The sequence below is a fragment of the Venturia canescens genome, chromosome 10 (genome assembly GCF_019457755.1).
Source record: "Venturia canescens isolate UGA chromosome 10, ASM1945775v1, whole genome shotgun sequence".
In the NCBI taxonomy this organism is placed as follows: domain Eukaryota; kingdom Metazoa; phylum Arthropoda; class Insecta; order Hymenoptera; family Ichneumonidae; genus Venturia; species Venturia canescens.
The window spans coordinates 14,804,629-14,823,561 of record NC_057430.1 but is presented as its reverse complement, the minus strand read 5'-3'; the positions used below and the strand labels follow the sequence as shown (position 1 = coordinate 14,823,561).

At 42.1% G+C, this 18,933-nt stretch overlaps 1 protein-coding gene across 9 annotated transcripts in view; it reads right to left on the bottom strand.

The window, feature by feature from the left end:
* Positions 1–18,458, bottom strand: part of dia (diaphanous related formin 1) — a 34,716-nt gene extending 16,258 nt beyond the window's left edge. For 2 of the 9 annotated variants that reach the window (XM_043430681.1, XM_043430682.1), the window contains exon 1: positions 948–1,237. Coding sequence is in view for 5 of the 9 variants with exons in the window: in XM_043430682.1 (XP_043286617.1) it covers positions 948–962 (15 nt within the window). In the remaining 4 variants the exon portion in view is untranslated. Of the gene's footprint in view, positions 1–833; positions 1,238–8,613; positions 9,482–15,685; positions 15,773–18,006 lie in introns of those variants that run through there. The other 7 variants (XM_043430675.1, XM_043430674.1, XM_043430677.1 and 4 more) reach the window with 7 other exon arrangements.
* Positions 18,459–18,933: the final 475 nt, after the last annotated feature.

Below are 18,933 nucleotides of genomic sequence, written 5' to 3'. Positions count from 1 at the left end.
GAGCACAGCTCGTAATGAATATTGCGTAAGCGTGCACGAGTCATCGACTCTACGCGGCGGGCAGACGAGGAAATTGTTGGTGTGGTGCCGCTGTGGCGTGCATTATAAAGCTATTTTATACGGCAAGTTAACGCTCGTGGATTTCACATTTGTTCGTAAGTGGCGTTGAAACGCTAGCTCTCTTTGCCGTCTTTCATTAGTTGTTCCTCGTTATTTTATATTTCGTTTCAACTCCGGATGAATTCAAACCCGCCGGGGAGTTTCAGCGCTCCTTCCAGAATCTCGGGCCCGCGGAGGCGGCTTCCTCCAAAAGAAAAGACGAAAATTCCGGGGGGGCGAAGGGAGAAACGCACGAATGTGAAATCGAACGGGCCGCTATCCGGGGGAGAAAGAACTTGATAAAAGTGAAGGAAGTAAAGATCCCGATGAAATTCACCCCTAAAGGAGCGAATTCCGCGGCGACGAAACGATTTTGCTTCGAGGGGCGCCGTATCACACGTGTCAACGGAGATTAAGAAATAAAACCCGCTCACAAGGACGCTTGAAATATTTTAAACGAAAAAAATAAACGAGTGCCGGCTATTTATAAGAATGACAGCAAAGCATTCGTCGCCACGTGACACGCCGCGCTCGCCTCGACTTTATCACGCAAGTGTCCCACGAGACGCCTCGGGAAACGTAATTAATTAGTGCGCACATTGATTGATTGCTTAAGGGACGCTGAAGCGATGAAAATGATTGCGACGGAGCACGATTGACCACGAGTTAAGAAGCAGCACAGCAAAAACCGTTAGATTTTGTTTTTTTTTTTGGCTTTTTGATTCGCAGCTCACCGAGTGACTCGAAATACTTAGAAAAAAGGCGGTCACACACTTTCGCAAGGTTTTTTAGTCACGGTCCTTCAGCTCAAGCATTCGCAGGTGAAATTCGGTGAGAAATATTCGTACGTGAATACTCTTCATGGCACTCGACCTCCGGGGAGACGAAACACACTCGCGAATTCGCTGCGCGACACCTGTCAGATCGACGCGCACAAATGTTGACCCGTTTAAGGAGGCCCCCACCTTGCGGAGACTCGCACTTTTCGCCGGGCCGAACTAAAAATAGGGTCCGGAGGAGGGCGAGGATGCGCTCCAGGAATCTGCTACGCTCGAGCCGAGGGAGCGTGGGATCGGAAAACTACGAGCCTCGTGAATCAGCGAGGTAAGTTCCGCATGGGTGTGAGGCGAAGACTGAATCCGCGACTCTCGCGCGCTCCTCGCGCAACCCGCGAGTCCCGACGTCCGCGTGTAGGTGGCCGCGCGAGTGTGCTCGCGCCTCGCACTACGGGGACAGTCACCCGGTGTGTGCTCGGGAGCCAGCCGCGTAGGAGGAGCGAGACCGACGAGGATTTCCAGATCGCGAGGCCCGCGCGAAACTCGCGTTACCGACAACTCCAAAAACTCCCTTTTCCGCGTCACACCCCTCGCCGGATCTCGAGATTAAACTTCCCGAGGTTGATGCCCCGAGGGAGCAAAGTCTAGCGCGAATTTCGAAACGACGAAAAACGCGACGTTTCAATATATATGAAAAACGAGGATGACGAGACGCGACGTTCTCCTTGGCACTGCCAACCGCGCGGCGTTTGCTTTCACACAAACTACACGCGTCCGAGCTTATTATTAAGCACGAAACCCCGAAAATAACGCTCCCAAATCCACTTTCGTTTGGTCGAAGCGTTCCAATCCCGAATAGAAATGATCTCAATGACGCTTCGTTTATTCCGAGGCGCATACAAACGATAACAATTTCCCAACAAGAAGCCGGAACAAATGTGTGCTTCCGCCGGTCGAGACACAGATTTCGGCTTCACCGTGCGTGCACCTCAGTGACGCAACCCTCCGAATTGACTCGAGCTCGTTTATCCTCCGAGATGAGATTAAGTCATCGCGTTCGAAGCCGCTCATTTGTTTTCCCAAACGACGAATCGACCGTTCGCTCCAAACTTTAGTCACTTCGAAGGCATCTCCCGAACAACACTCTCAGCTTCTCGTTATACCAAGTCACGCAAACTCTCTTGGAAAATTTGAATAAAAATGACTTATTGAAGAAAACGTGGAGGTTGAACGTGCCGAAGTGGTACAAGAATTCAGGGTGCCGTTAAGAGGCCTCGATCTTCGATACTGTACACTTCATTTCTCTCCCCGTCTCTCTCCGCGTCCGTTTTCGTATACGTGTGTGCGCTCGTCTGCTCGTACTCTCCGAGAGCTGAGCTCGTAATCCGGTCTCAAATCGGGAGTTAACGACGCTCCTTCGCCTCTCTCCACTCAATATTTGTACTCATTTATTCCGAAGTTGAATAAACACCGAAAAATATATACGCTTTGGTGGAACCTTGAGATCTTTTCATCGGCCCACGCTCACGAGGGTTTTTCGCTCGAGCAGCCACCGGTTTTACTGATTCGACGCAGCTCCGCTAAGCCAGGAAGAGGCTTCGCTGCGATTTTCGATATTTATTTGAAAACGAGCCACAAAACGGTATACAACATTCGATTAAAAAGCCTTCCTTTGGTCAACTCGATGGGAATCGCGACGTCCAAGGTGCGACGAAACGCTCATTTCCGGGCGCTCAAATAATCCAAGCCTGGAAATCCCGGCTGGGAAGCAACTATAGGAGCGTCGATCGTGAGTTTGCCGCAATTCATAGAAACCCCGGGCACACCCGGTATCGCGCGAAAGCCTCGCCAGGAATAGGAGAACTCGGGCTCGTGTCGAACAGGCGACCGATAACGATCCGCAAAAGGAGTACCCCGATCTCGGCGCAGAAGCACGAGCGCAACGAGAAAATCGCGATGGGTATGTGTGCGAGCGGCGAACGCTCTGGCTGTACGTACAGTTAGTATTCGTAACAGAAGATTAAAGTAACGGCAACGCTCGTGGAAATGGGAAAAAAACAACGAAAACGAAAAATATTATAGAGAGACGCGGAGCGACGGAGCTTTTGAAAAACAATTTTACGATGACGCTGAAGTTTCCAACGTTGGAGTCCAACGAAATGGTATAAAAAAACTCTCAAATAATTCCAGTAAATCTCCAATTTTGTTCCCTGCCGAATTTCCAATTCGTCATATTTCAAGCCACATCAATAATTCGTGAAATAAAAAAATAATGAATTATAAATATTTTTTTCGTTCATTTCGTTGAACTCCAACGTTGCAAACTTCAGCGTCGTATTTTACGCGGGTTGTGTCGGGCATGCTTAATTTTTGTAGTTTCCAATAATCAATTATTTTTCAGCCACAATTTGTTTATTATCGGATACAATAAAATGGAGATGAGATTTCTGGGGAGCTGCCATCTTTTTCGACCTCCCGGATCGAAGGACGATAAAAAATTGAAAAACTCCGCACTAAATAGAGGTCAAAAATGATTCATCGAAAAAGTCAAACTCGCTTTCTCGTCTTAAAATCTGTAACGCGAAATTCCAATATTCCTGCTCCGGTGGCACCGGAAGTGTGCAATTGTGAGATCCATCAAATCGGGAATTCTTTTTCTCCTCTTCTGGCTCGTAACCGCCGCCGCCTCGGGATACGCGGAAGCGTCACACACTAAATTCTGGCACGACTTTCGTCATCGGGATGCTCCACGCTGCACCGCTTATCAGGAACGAGTTCAACCGGCCTTAAACTTCTAACTGCCCTGTAATTTCAATAATCGCGAGCGACCGGCTGCTCGGAAGCGTGAGCAACGTGGTCTCCGCGACGTGCGCGCGCATTCCCGCCGTCGCGCGTCAAACTGTTCCGGGTAACGAACAGGACATTCCGGTAAACTCGTTTTTCAACTTGTTGCCTTTCCGAGTGTCAAATTACCAAAAAAAAAAAACATGGAAATTTCGATGGAAATGTGATCGAAATGTTTTTTGAATATACTGCTTCGACGATTCCACACCGATCTGAAAAACGATCAAAATACCGTTTTCGTCTCCCAAATAATCTGATAAACAAAGCCGAAAGCCAATCGCGATTATCTCCAAAGCTTTGAAATCCAAATTTTCGTTACGAAACGAGCACAAAAGCGCGGAAAATCGTCATCCGCGAGCCGCCAATGTTTATTTTCCTCGAAGCGACGCAGATAATGAAACACTCGTTAAAATCTGTTTCCGCGATGGTTGGAAGATCGAAAACACCTTTCGAGAATAGCCTCTCGACGCGAGTTTTATTACTCGGACGAAACGATCGGCAATTAATCGACGTAATTGCTCGTATTTCCGCTGGCACTTTTGCATATTCGAATTTTGATTGATCTTGCCAGTGCCCATTGAGAATAAAAATAATTTAAAAAAACGTGGAGCATCCAGAAGAGTGCAACGTCCAATGGAAGAGCCGCTCGCGTTATTTTCTCCTTTTTCGCGCCTCGCGATTTCGAAAGGAGAACGATCTGCGGCGTGATAGGAGAGGCTCGCGCGCGCCAGCGCTCTGGTCCGAACATACGCGTCGCCTCGTCTCGTGCTCTTTCAATGGAAACGAAAAACTTGAGCGAGAAGGATGTGTTTAGCATACAAAGGAAAATGTGTCCCGTTGGGCTCAGACACTTGGTCTCTCCTTTCCTGAGCCAGCAGAGCACCGGGAGAAAGTCACGAGTCGTTGAGAAATTTTATTTTCCAACTCCATCGCTCATTAATCCAACTCCGGAAATCAATGAGCCCCGATCGCTGTAACTGCCGCTCGCAAAACTCGGTAAATCCGAATCTCCCCCAAAACAAAGATTTTCCTCATGAAAATTCGGGACAACCGCGATTCGACTTATTCGCGTGTCCAAGTTGCCGTGCACGGGCCACAGCTGCCTTTCCGCGGCTCGCGTTTGCTCTACGAATTTGCTGCATATCGAGCTTGCCTGAAACACTCGAAAAGTAAAACCAGCGAGAGGGAGCGACAAGTTGCTGAAAAACAGCCGCACGAATGCTCGTACGTCGGACCGAAAACGCTCGATGCCAGGCGGGGACGATTACGCAGGAAAATACGGCGGAGTCGGAAGGGAGTAAAAACACCGGAAGTGACGACACGCTCCCGGCGATTTTCTTACGACACATATTCGAGACTCGCGTCAGACACATCGAGCATTGTTTGCTCACGCGATATCGCCCCGCTCCACACACCGGTAGGAAAAAACATGTGTTTACAGCACCCTCGTAATTCGATACGCTCGTAAGCACGTCCATCAGTGCGTCTTTCTCGTACTACGAGCGCACCAAAACACTTGTTTTCGGCTCGACGCACATTTTACTCGATTCCTCGGATTCGTTCTTTCCTCTAGCTTCATAACGTGCGAGGAAAAGGAACGAGAGAGAGGGAGGAAGCGAGAGGAGCACGTGCGGAACGCGAGCGCTTTGCGATGCGAGCCCGCATTTCCTTCGTTTCGCTTCCTCCACACTCGATACCTACAAAAATCATTTGAGACACGAAATTTCGGTACTTTTATACCAGAAATGAGGCAAACGCCTTAAGGAGTTTCGGTACAGGCGATACAATGTTGCCATGCTAAACCATGCTAAAAAGATAAAAAATTTCAAAAAGTTTAGAATTTTATAAAATTTGGTGAACATATTCTTTAGTGCCAAATTTGACAATACAAATTTTTAAAGATTTTTCTTCTACACAGTTATCGAGTAATTGATCACTAAAGTTTACGTGTATAAGCATAGCGTTTCCATATATATAGGTATACATTCCGGGCATAAGAAATTTGCTTTAATGCGTAATTACTCGATAACTAAGTAGAAGAAAATTTTGAAAAAATTTGTGTTTTCGCACTTGATGTTGAAGAACATTATCACCAAATTTGATCAATTTCTTAATATTTTGACTTTTGTACCGAAACTCCTTAAAACACCTTCGCTCCTGTGTGCGTGAGCTGTTGGGCCAACTTTTCGGAGTGGAAGGGAACGAGGACGAGGGACGGAGGGGGGCTGCTCGAGCGGAGAGAGCGTGCCACCGGAGGAAGTCCCTGCTGCTTCGATTTTTTCTACGTGTATAACGAAACGTTGAGGTTGGTGAGGTCATCGTGTGGGTGACGTCACTTTACCTGTTCTGGACACGCCGAATGGGCACTCCTTCCTCACCGCGTGGGCGGCAAACGGTTTAACCATTTTTTAGTTTTACTTGCTTTTGTACACGATCGAATCCAGCCACGAAAGTGCAGTCGTTAATATGCTGATGATGATCGATTCTGGAGTGGATTTGCTACGACTTTTTGTCATTAGATCTACAAAGGTGCTGCGGATTCGACACTCAAAAATGACACTTCGATTCTGAGTTTGTTGATTCAACTGGTGAATCATAAAAATTTGGTCTGCCACGACGATTCGTCGATCCAAAGAAATTTTGATGAATCAACTGATGTTTTTTCTCGATAAAGCGAGGAACGAAGTTTCGGGCTCAACAAGATTTTTGTATCCCTCCCTAAAATTGTTCACGCCAGCACAGTTTTTTTGGGGGAATAAATAATAAATGGTTAGTCAGAAAAAGGTCATTTTCTGAGAGGTCACGGCTCCGAATCTCGGCTCGAGCTTCGCCCGGGGCACCGCAGACCCAGAGAATTTAACAAAGTCGCGGTCGCTCTTTTGTCCAAGCTTAAGCGCAAGTAATTTTTCCATTGAGCCCGTGGAGAATTTGAGAGCCTGGATCGCATCTCGTCGGAGGATGACTCACGACATCGGAGCAAGGTCGTCTTCGTGCGCACCATTGAAAACCGCATGGAAGACCGCACGAAAGAAATGCACCACCCGCAGGCGTCTTTCCTCTTTCGAGGAGGAGAGCCCCCTCGCGAAGACGCTCAATTTCCTTGAGCGAAAATATCGAATTTCATGGAGAGGAGGCTTGAGCAATACGCGCACTGAGCCCTCGCTCCGATATCTCAAACGACAAAACACAAAATTTCGCTCCTTTCGTCGATCCCACTGAAACATCTTGAAAAGACAATCGCACTCGATGATGCGCCTCTATAAATAAATTTTCATCGCGAGCCTCTACGAGCTTTCCGCGTGTCCAAGAAATAAGGAAACTTACGCGATAAAACTCGGGCAGCTGGGCGGTCTCCGCGGGGTCAACAAATGCCCTGGTCAAAGTGTCAATTAATTAAAAGCTATCGATAACCCGCCAGGCACTATTTTATTGTTTATTCTTTAGCCCTCGTCGCCGCTCGCCTCCCCCATCCATTCTCATGATTGACTACTCGCGTTTATCGATCGTTCATTATCTGCGGAGAGCTCGAGAGTCGTTCACTCCCGTTTCAACCCGCTGATCTTCGGGCTCGTGTTCATTGAACGACTTTTTTCACAGTTCGACCTGCGTCCGAAATCCTACGAAATTTTGTCACGAGAATGATAAAGTTTTGAAGAGTTTCAAATTTCAGGGTTCTCGTGGACCCAGCAGGCTCTCGACGATTCGGAAAAACGGTCATTCAGACACGGAAGAAAAGGAAAAGAAATCCGCTTCAACGCTGCTTCAGTCCCATTTAAATTCAGCAGGAAACGTTGCGCCTGTTCGCTTATCTCCCTGACCTGGTATTCGCCTGCATGTTGTGCTTACACGTATTTACACAGCCCGCTCCGCCGTGTTTTTAAACTCTCGATTTTGCAGCCGCACACGCATCCTAATCGGAAATACAATGTATGCGGACCTCCCCGATAAACACGTCACAATACTTTTAACATATCGCACTTCCGACTCGTTCCCCCGGACGCTGACGATGCGAATTCACGCAGCCTTGAAGGTCGATTTCAACGCGTAACTCGATCGCGCTAACTCGCAAGAAATTTCATTTTTTTAAATACGTTTTTTCACTAAAACATTTCGAAATATTCATTCGAATGAGAAAATGTAAAATCATTTGAAGAATGATTGAATCGCTTCTGACAAGCGGCCTTGCTGAAGCTATTAAATTCGTTGAAATTCTCGAAAATCATTGAAAACGCTGTTATCGAATTGCGTGCAACCTTTCAAACGGATTCACCGTTCCGTGTGTGTTCGAGTCACTGCGGCTGGGAGAGATTGCACAATTGTAATTGAGGAGCCCAGGAAATTTCACTACGCAATCGCTTCGATGCTTTTTACAATTTTTCTGCACTCTTGTGTCGCCTCATTCACAGATAAAAGTGTATTTTTTAAAATACAAATTTGATGGTACTAAAGTGACGAGAATTTTTCATCGCACTCAGCTCCAAAGACACGAAACTCTGTCAAAAATCATTTTCATGGAAATTAATGAAATAAAAATCGACGTATTTGAGATAAAGAAATGAAAAAAAAGTATTTTCCACAAAAGCTAATCTCCGACGTGACTGTACGTTCTAATCATCGGCGTGCTTGTGCGGCGTAGTTATCTCGATTATTGACTCGCAATTATAGAATCGTTGGCAGGTATGTGCGACGTGTTTACCGAATAATTAGTCATACGAAAACAGTGAGTAAGTGGTTCGCTTGCTGGTGCCACTGGTGCTTTGGTGTCCGATAAAATACCGTTGAATTAAGAGATCGATTGAACTTGCCATGCAGCAGTTTCTCGCTCGATCGCCGTTTGAGTCTCATCGCAATTGGTTAAATACGCGAGGCAAATTGGTGCTTGAAGTGTTCTCACCTTTATGCCAGTCTCGGCTTTCTGGTACCAGCTCTTCCGTCGCTTTATCGAATCCGACATTTCACTCGAACGCAGAAATATCCATGTAAATGTGCGAAAAGCGAAGCTGCCTCGGCGGGGCTGTCCCTGTTAGCGACTCACTGCGAAAAACCAGCTACGAGCGTTCAATTTGACGACCAGGGACACCGAGGACGAAGCAACGACGGGAGTCGCTTCCCGGGGCCTCGGTCACCCGCGCGAGCAACTCCGGACGCGAATTTCTCCCGGGGAAAACCTTTCGAAGCAACCGGAAACGAGGGATTTTCAAGTTTTAAGGAGTCTGAGCCACTCCCGGGGCGGGCGCAACGAAATGCTCGCCGATAACAGTCGATTTTTTTACTCTCAGCTGCTAATTCTCACACCGCACAAAAATCCCCGAAAATATGGCACTCCCGAGCGAGCCTCGGGATAACTTTATCGATAAATCGCTCAGAAATTCATCGAGTTTGCTCGCACCGTTCCCGAGACGCGTATGACGAGTCTAACGTTGGCAAACGCGGGGTGTGCATTACCGAAAAATGGATCGTATTTCAATGTGCTCATTTCAAGCTGCGGACTATGCCGCGGTCGGCCTCTTACTACCTCGCCTGCTACCCTACCCGTCGCACTTCTCTCAGCTCGTACAGACTCTTCGAACCGATTGTACGAGCTCTCCTGTGTATGCGTCCACTCCTCGCTCCTCGTGCTCGCGACATTCATTAGTGTTTGCATACGCCGAAGGTATATATACCCATCCTGGGTATAGGGGGCGTCCTCAACGTGAATTCGAAGCTCAAAGGGAGAGCGACTACTTCGCTCGACTTCTTGCGGACGCGGGGGCAATTAGCAAAAATGGATTCGCTGCTCCAACGAAATTGTGGCGAACGAATGAATTTGGTGCTTCCAACAAAATATTTGTTTATTCAATAAATTTTTTTTGGCAGCGACCTCGTTTGAAGCAATTAAGGTAGTTGATGCGCCACACGGTTTTCTTAGTCTTTAAATTTACACAGAGTTTCAATGGCTAGTCGACTGACACGCGTATCCAATTTTCAAGGCTTCGTCTTATTGGTTGTTGAGACAAACGCGCTTAAATATGAAGAAACATACACAGGGTTATGAAAATTATGAGTGAAAAATCGCTCATATTTCCATATTACGAATGAACGCGCTTCTTACGAAGTTTATGAAAAACGTAGACATATAATAACGATAAAACATTTGATGGAGGTCTGGGAAAAAATTCGAGACGATTGCCTCACCAGTAATTAAGATACATTACGTTAAGGAGGGTCGATCGCGACGATACTATGTTGCCATGCTAAACCGTGTTAAAAATATTAAGAGTTTATGATGTTGAAGTTTGCAACGTTGGAGTCCAACGTAATCACGCAAAAAAATTCTCCAACAGTCTCAGTAATTCTTCAATTTTGTTCTCTGGCGAATTTGCAATTCGTAGTTTTTCAATGTGCACCAATGATTTCGTGAAATAAATAATTGGGCCATTACAAATGTTTATTTTCGTTAAATTCGTTGGACTCCAACGTTGCAATGCAAACTTTAGCGTCGTAAGAATTTCATAGTTATAAGAATTTCATAAAATTTGGTAAATGTATTCTTTAAAAATATATAAGACAATATATACTTTTTTTTAGATTTTTCTACCACATAGCTCTCGAGTTATTGAACACTAAAGTTCACGCGTATAAGCATAGTTTACATATATACAGTTATACATATCTCGTGCATAAGAACTTCGATTTAACGATGTATGGTACAAAAGTCTAAATAATTAGAAATTGATCAAATTTGGTGATAATGTTCTTCAACATCGAGTGCGAAAACACAATTTTTTTCAAAATTTTCTTCTGCTTAGTTATCGAGTAATTACGCATTAAAGCAGATTTCTTATGCCCGGAATGTGTGCCTATATATATGGGAACGCTATGCTTATACGCGTGAACTTTAGTGATCATGCAATTACTCGATAACTGTACAGAGGAAAAATCTTAAAAAATCTGTATTGTCAAATTTGGCACTAAAGAATATGTTGACCAAATTTTATAAAATTCTGATAATTTTGAAATTTTTTATCTTTTCAGCATGGTTTAGCGTGGCAATATTGTAAGTCTGTAATCCAAATATCCTTAACGCTCAATTATGCGATAAGCATGTGATAAAAAATTTTTTTAAAAATTGTATTTGTATATTCGATGCCAAAGAATGTTATTACCAAATTTTATAAAATTCTGATTATTTTGATTTCGTGATCCACTCCCCTTAAATATTGAACGAAATTGGTAATGAGCACTCGTCACATTTGCTTATTTCGGCATTTTGTTGCTTCTTGGCTTGGCCCATTCCTGCCATAGCCTTCTGTCTTTTTATTAATACTTTTTTCTTGATCCATTTAACGTTGTGCTTTCCTCTTGCGCTCTCTAATGCGATTTTTTACATAAAAAAGGGACTAATGAAATTTGGGGTTCGGCCAGTGATGGATCCTCGTTGAATTATAATGGCTTGTAATTTCATTCGCCAAAAAACAAGTGGAAAAAATGTGTTTACAATTTCGAATTAATAACTCTGACATTAATTCAAAGTGATATGTTTAATTAGGGAGTAAAAATCGATCGAATTTAAACACCGATAAAATACGATTCTGCGGGCATGATCTACCTTATAATTGAGATTCGAATCACCGAAATATTCGTTTGGAAGAAAGTCCCTCGGGCTCGCCACGATTAGTTGGGACAAAAAACTTAATTTGAGTAAGCGAATTTAATTTCTCCAATTTTTCTTCAGCAGGATTTCAATTTCTTGCAAATGCTAATTCATTTTTCTTCAGGTATCGTAACTCGATTTCCTGGGCACCGGGTACGTGCGCTCAGTACGCGCTCGCGACGGCCGACACGTAGCTGTCACGCGTGTCGAAAGGAGGAAGCACAAACGAAGTTTGTGCATGCACGATCTGTTGTGTGTATACAAATATGCATATATGCGAGAGCTTTCGGAACGATTCGTCATGGAATTGAGCGCTGGCTTTCTGTAACTGAAGCTGTCGCCTTATTTGACGTCGGAGCTACAAACCTGAGTAGGCTCAAAGGATTTTTCAGGCTCGAAGATCACTCGAAGCCTCAGGAAAATGAAATTTGATCATTTTTCATTTTTCCATTCATTTGCTTCTTTGCAGTATTACAATTTCTCGGAGCTTCTTGATTCTTCGAGTTCTTTCTCTGGCAACGCTCCAGAGACTCTCGGGTCGCTTCTCTACTTCCTGCTGTTTCTATATACAGAAAACTTTGTACCCGAAAAGATAACGAGATTTTTAGAACAAGTTACTCTCCCCTATTTCGGACCAACTGCCACAAACAAATCTTTTCTGTTGACTCCGACAAATTTAAACTCCCATTTGCTCAACACGGAGGCACAACCACCGTCCGGTGACTCGCGGTTATCTTATCGGACCGATAAAAACCAATCTCATTTAGAACGAACAGCGAGCGATAACGAACTCGCGAAATAAATTACGGATATATTCTTTTTTTAATGACTTTTCGAAACCTCCTCGCGGTGCAGTTGCCAAGCCTCTCACCATATCGAACGCAAATATTTATTCATTTGTTGATTATTTTATTGATTTATTTTTAAATTGCTGGACTTGGGAATTTCGCCACTTTTTTTTTAGCTATTTCCATTCGAGTGGGAATCGATTTTTTTTATTTTCAAAGCCAGCTCCAACAATTGGACTTTGGTGTCTAAAAACTTGGAGGGAATCCTATGAATTTTCATTTTCTACGTTCGAGTATACTTCATCCTCGATTTTTTGTGTTTGCCAGGAAAGCTGGCGTGTTTTTATCAGCCACGAAGCTCGTCAATGTTTCGAGTGGGTAAAACGATCGAAAGTGTTTTTTCATTGGTTAGAATAATCAATTGAAATACTGTAATTTCGCAGTTTCCTCGTGTTTTTACGATTTGTAGAGAAACAAAGTGCGAAAATCGACGTGCTCGCGGGTCGCGAGGTGTGTTTCGATCGGATAAGAATCGAGCCCGAGAAAAGTGCAAAATTTATGATTATTGTTGACCTCGGAAACGGGATCGCGTGCCAGGGAAAAGTGTGGAGTGCAATCGAACGCGTTATTCGAGAATATTTAACTCCATTTCTTTCAGCGTTGACACACAATTTCCAGGAATATGAAAAAAGAGGAAAGGGCGCAGCAAAAACTGGACGGTTCGGGCCGCGGCTCGCTGCGAGCTGAATTAATTGCTCAATTCAATCGCTCAATTGCTCGAATACTCCAATTGTTTATTCGAACGTAACGCCCGCGCGGCTCGACGCTAATTTTTGCGCGAATAAATGCGGAGTAAAAAGAGATTCTAAGCCACCCGGAAAGGCGCGATATACCCGCACGCTTTAACGACTCGCACACTTTTTTGCAAGCCAATGCGAGCGAATATGAAGTGCTGAAAAGTGTCGCGCGCGCGGTCGTCACTGAATTTCGTCGAAGCTGTTGCTCCACCGAAACGTTCCTTTCTAACGTCGCCAGAGAAATCGCTACGGTGGCCCGATGCCGGTGCCAGCAGAACTGTCAAGCAGATTACAACTTTTCTAACACGATCGCAATCGTAAATCGTCGAGGGTGTTGCCCCTCCGAGTGATAAGAAGAGCTCCGTTGCGATTCGAAGCGAGTTACAGTCGAGCCAAAAATTTAACGAGCCTTCGGCCAAGCCTGCGAACATTTTAAAATTATGGAAAACGAAGATTTTCATCGAGATTCTCATTTTTACCGATGTCAATGTGCCCCTCAAATTTGGGCTTGACATTTTTCATCAAAACTTTGCTCCTCATCCGGGGAGGCAAAACCGCAGTTTTATTGCTCGTTGCTGGACAATGAGCGTGATGCAACCCTAAAAGATATCGCGATTTAAGGAGGCTGAAGCGTATCTTATGTTAAAACTATTTTCCAACTTTGCACATTAAGAATTTTTAAAACAGAAAGCTTAAGACAGTATTAAACTTCTGGCGGGATACGCCGATGATTCACCGCGTCGTCAAATTGAGATATTTATTGTTGAAGTTTGCAATTTTTTTAAAGCTCCCATAAGAGCCCATGTTTGACCTTGTCATGTTCAACAATGATTCACCGCGTCGTCAAATTGAGATATTTATTGTTGAAGTTTGCAATTTTTTTAAAGCTTCCATAAGAGCCCATGTTTGACCTTGTCATGTTCAACAATGAATATCTCGATTACCAGGCGATGAAACCTCTCCAAATATTTCACACATAATTAAGCGCCATTCAAGAAGATTCACGTAAATTTTCAATTCATTAATTTGGAATAATAAAATCTAATGTATTTTTCGTATGATGTCCTATAAACAACGCTTCAACTTCCTCAAATAAAAGGCTCAATATTTTGTGTTCGTCCGCATATTTTGCTTCGGCTTTTTGAGCAACCTCCGGTTGAACTGAAATTTCACAAGGAGAGCCGAAGGGTCACGGATACGTGGAGAAGTTAAGAGACCGCAGTTCCAGAGAGCCGTCGACATCTCAACTGGTACACACGCCAGCCAGCTCTTTGGCAATTCCGCCCCTCACCAAACCGTTATGTAAAAACAGTTAAACTATCAAATCCTCTCAAGGAAACATTCACTCGCACGTATGTGCTCTCATGTATTGTGAAAACAAATTTATTCCCGTTTTTTTTTCAAATTACTATCAACGAGACCATCCAACGAGCCTCAAACGTGCAAAACCTCTTTATGATGGTTTTTTAAGGTAACTCCTGTACTGCATGCTAGTCAAATGAGTGGTAAATTTTCAAAACGCTTTTAGACCAAGTTTAACGTGCCGATTAAATGTACTGTTAGTGGATTTGTATCACAGCATATAATCTTATATTAAGATGTAAAAATATTAATAACGCTAGTTTTGCAAAAGCATCAACTGATTAATGCAAATTTCCACGCTGACGCATTTTCACTGGTATTTATCAAAGAATTATCTGCGTTTTTTCATCGATTTTATTGCAACGAGTCTCATCATTTTGTTCGTCAACCGGGGTCCTCTATGAATCCACCGTGTAGTTGCTTTTTTAAACTTGATCGTTTCACTGCTGCAGCTAATTGTTCATTGAGTGAATAAACTTTTTCATTCATAATTTCTGAAGGGATGAATTTAAAGGACAATCTGCGTGGTGAATTCGTAGAGGATGAGTTGAGGAACAAAATGAGACCTGGTGCAATAAAATCGGTTAAAAAGTAGAGATGATTCTTTGAAAAATAACTGTGAAAATGTGTCATAATGGAAATTTGCATCTATCAGTTGATAGTTTTGCAAAACTATCATTTTTAATATTTTTTTCACGTTAATAAGATATGCTTGAATGCATATCTACTAACAATAAGTTTAATCGGTACGTTGAACTTGGTCTAAAAGCGTTTTGAAAATTTAACACTCATTTGTGACTAGGATGCAGTACAGGAGTTGGCTTAACTCGACATTTTCTGGCTCTCGATCTTGAGACTCGACCCAACGGCGTGTGTGACTCGGACTCATCAAACATATTTTTTAATGTTTTTTTTCTCTACATTTTTTGTATTTTAGACAAAATTTATGATTCTTGGAATAAATTTATTTGGGAAACATTTTTACAATAAATTTATTGAAAAATCCGAGTTTTTTTTAGAAGAAACTACCGAAAGAATTGAAGGATTTGAAAATACTGAACATTTTTTAAACACCACGAACTTGCAAGTGTTGAGAAATTTTGTAGAATCGTGTTTTTTTAATTCATCAGATTTTTGGCGGAACATTCGTTCAAAAATGTTGAATTTTGATCCTAAAAACATTTTTTTTAAAACGAATCTTCAAAATTGATGTTCAGGGAACGTCAAAAAATTTGTATCCTTTGTGTATCGAATAAAAACCATTTTTAAAAAGGTTCCTTTGATTTTTGAGTCGTTTTTGGGCAGTCCCGAATTTGGGAGTCACTTTTGGGTGAAAAATTTCGACTAAAGTTGGCGTGCAATTGAAAAAAATGGATTATTACTCACAAAGCCGGTTGAGCCTTTATCTCTTCTGTTGTTGGCCATTTGTATGGTAGCTTGATCCCTGTCGCTTCCTTCATACATGCCCCTTTTCTGAAATAGTCAAATCGTGGTTGAAAATGTTGTAGGTCAAGTGGCATTGAGGATGGAAAATCGGCACTCTTTCGTACGCATTTATCGACATTTACGAGATTTTCGAGTGACAGATTTTGGGGTTTTAAAAAAAAAAATCAATTTTTTCGTTTTGAAAGAAATTTCTGTAAAAACATTCATAAATTTTTATTTTCGAATATTTTCGAGCAGCGAAAACCGATTAAAATATTTCCAGGAACAAACGAAATTTACTGACCAAAAAAAACGTAGGTGGAAAATTTTTCAAATTTTATAAAAAAACTGAAAAAATCGGACCGATTTTAGATCAATTTTTCAAGAGTTGACAGCGACGTTAAGCAATGGTGATTGCCAAAGGTAAAACGGCGAAAATGTCGGTCAAATGGCGCGCGAGATAATTAAATCACAGCAAATCAACACTTCTGCACATAAACACAAAAATATTTATGCTATAAAAGTACAGTGATTCCAGGAGCAATAGTAAAACACATATCTGTAAACAAGAATTTTTATAAAACCACATCTGAAACAAAAAAAAAATAAACAAAAAAAAAGATAATCGAACGAGTTCTGTGAAAAAATAGGTACATGTTCTAACTGAAAAGATATTGAAGAGAAGAGAAGGTGACCTTGGACGAGCCTGAGTGTCTCTCGGGCACGCATGTGTGTGCGCACTCACAGTCGGGGACTGACATAATCGGAAATTGAAACCAAGGTCGTTCCCTCGAGCAATAAGGTCAAGAATAGATGAGCAGTTGCCTTTGGTACGTTGACACGAAAAAATAATGGAATGATCGATAGTCGTGTTCGGTGATTATATTTTTTTCTTCTTCTGCAACGAAGGCCCGGAATTCTACGTCAGTTTAAAAAAAAAAAACGGGGGAAAAAAGCACGCGAAACGTTGCCGCTATTCGACCGATCTTCGTTCTCTCTTGAAAAAATAAACTCGAACGAGAGCTTCTCTCGAAAATTGAATCTTTGCTCGATCAAATTTGAGCGAATAAACTTATCAAAATTCTTCCTCAACAGAACAAACATTTCGAATAGAATTATGACTCCACGAAACTTTATATGAGGTACAGTTATGTGGAAAATTCGTTTCAATGACGTTTGGAAAATACCCGATGAGATGAGACTCTGAAAGTGACATTTACTGAAAAAATCAAACTTTTTCGTTTTTCAAAGTTTTCGTCATTTTGCTCACTACATTGTTGTACGCTGATACACAAAAAACACAATGATTGCTCAAATTCAATATCCTGATTGATAATTTTGGGCTAACCCTTCTTCTGTCATTATTTTCAATTTTTTGTTGAATTTCATTGAAAATCATTGGGGAGAAGTCTGAAGTGACGACTAGATTCAAAAAATACTGCAAAATAGTATTTTCAGAATATTGTGGGATCAAAAGTTTTCAAATTCGAGGCTTGAAAAAGAATTTGTATTATTTTTGAAAATTGAGCCGGAGAATATTTCATTCAACAATTGGAAATGTGTGCAAATGTCACAAACGAGCAGTTGTTTCTAAGAGACTCAGTGATTGTGTTCGGCCTGAGCTTTGCAGCGGATATTCTGGACCTCACATTTTCTTTCCGAGTTAAAACACTGTTTATATTTCAAATCTTTTGTTTATAATTTTGTAAGAATGTCCAAAACTCAAAGACTTGTAGAAATGCAGAATAAAAGCAAAGACACTCAAAAATGAAACTTATTCTGGTCCTTGATACGAAAGAAATTTGTGAATTCTGAGAAACTCTGTGGTAGCAGAGCCGCTCAATGAATTCAATGCTCAATCAAGGTGACAAACAAGTTTCTCTTATCGAAAATTGAGCATAAATTATTTTAAGAAAACGTTTTACATGAATGTGAGATGAATTGGAATAAATGAGGTAAAAAATTTTCTGAATATCAACTGTAGTTGGAAAATATGAAAATATGGTTAAATCGAACGAGGTCAAAGATAATTGACATAATTTAATCAATTCAAATTAATTGCTCACTGATTTATTCCAATATTCGACCGACATATTCACGCTGATTGAAACAATGTAAACAAGGGTTGAAAATACGCGTGACTTAACCTAAGAAAAAAAGTGGCGCCTGTCAAAGTTATATTTCGGCGAATCCATTTTCAAAAAACTTGAGAAAGAGAGAGTATTTTCATCCGATTTTCAGAATTTATTTAGTAATGTATGTCATTATTTTTCGTGGCTTACCTCTGCGAAGTTCTAAGTAAGTGATGCCTGGTTCACAGGTGTCCGAAAAAGTACGAGTGAACCATAGTTTTGCCAGAGTGTGTTCGTGTGTGGTTGAATAAATAAAAAAGAAAAGTGCACGAAATAGGTTAAAATATGTAATATTGCGGAAACACTGCGGTCAGATACGAGTTTAACCCACAAAGATAACCGGAAGAAAAAAATAAGAACTAGCGAAGTGCCAAAAATGCGTTGTTTTCGTCACTGAAGCACACGTTTGGGATTATTTGTGTCACGGTTTTCCGATAATCACTGGAAATACGGAGAATATTATTTTTATACGCAAGAGAAAATCTTAATGCGCCAGCGAATAAATGAGATTCACACATTTAATGAACAAAAACGTACCGAGCACAACATTAAACTAGCAAGAGTCCGTTCGCTTTTACACAGCTTGAAAATGCCCGTTAGGCCGCTTGGCCTATAACCAATTGTCCATGTTACACGATCCGGCCTATTTGCGATTCGAGCATCAGCGCCATTATCTCTGTTGTGGCGGCAGAACACCGTACTGATTTATGTAAAAATCGAACGGACGATTCGAATTTGCTCTTTAGATATTTCGCAAAAACGTATTTTTTTTATCAATACCGAATACCGTCGAAACGATTTTCTTCAATCCACTTTTTAGTAATTTTTTACATTTTTCAAGATTTGAACGAAATAAATTAATTCAAGTCTTTTTGTTACCCACCGAACTGTACGTAACAACGCAGCTGCGACAGCGCCCATGCTAGAGATCAGTCAAAAATATTACGACGATTTGAAAAGCAGAGATTCATACAAAGCGCGTTCTCTTGTCTCATTTTTTGATTTTTGTATTACTCGAAAATTTGTTTGAATATTTGCTGGGACAATACCCCGAGTTTTGCCCGTGAACCGGGTCAA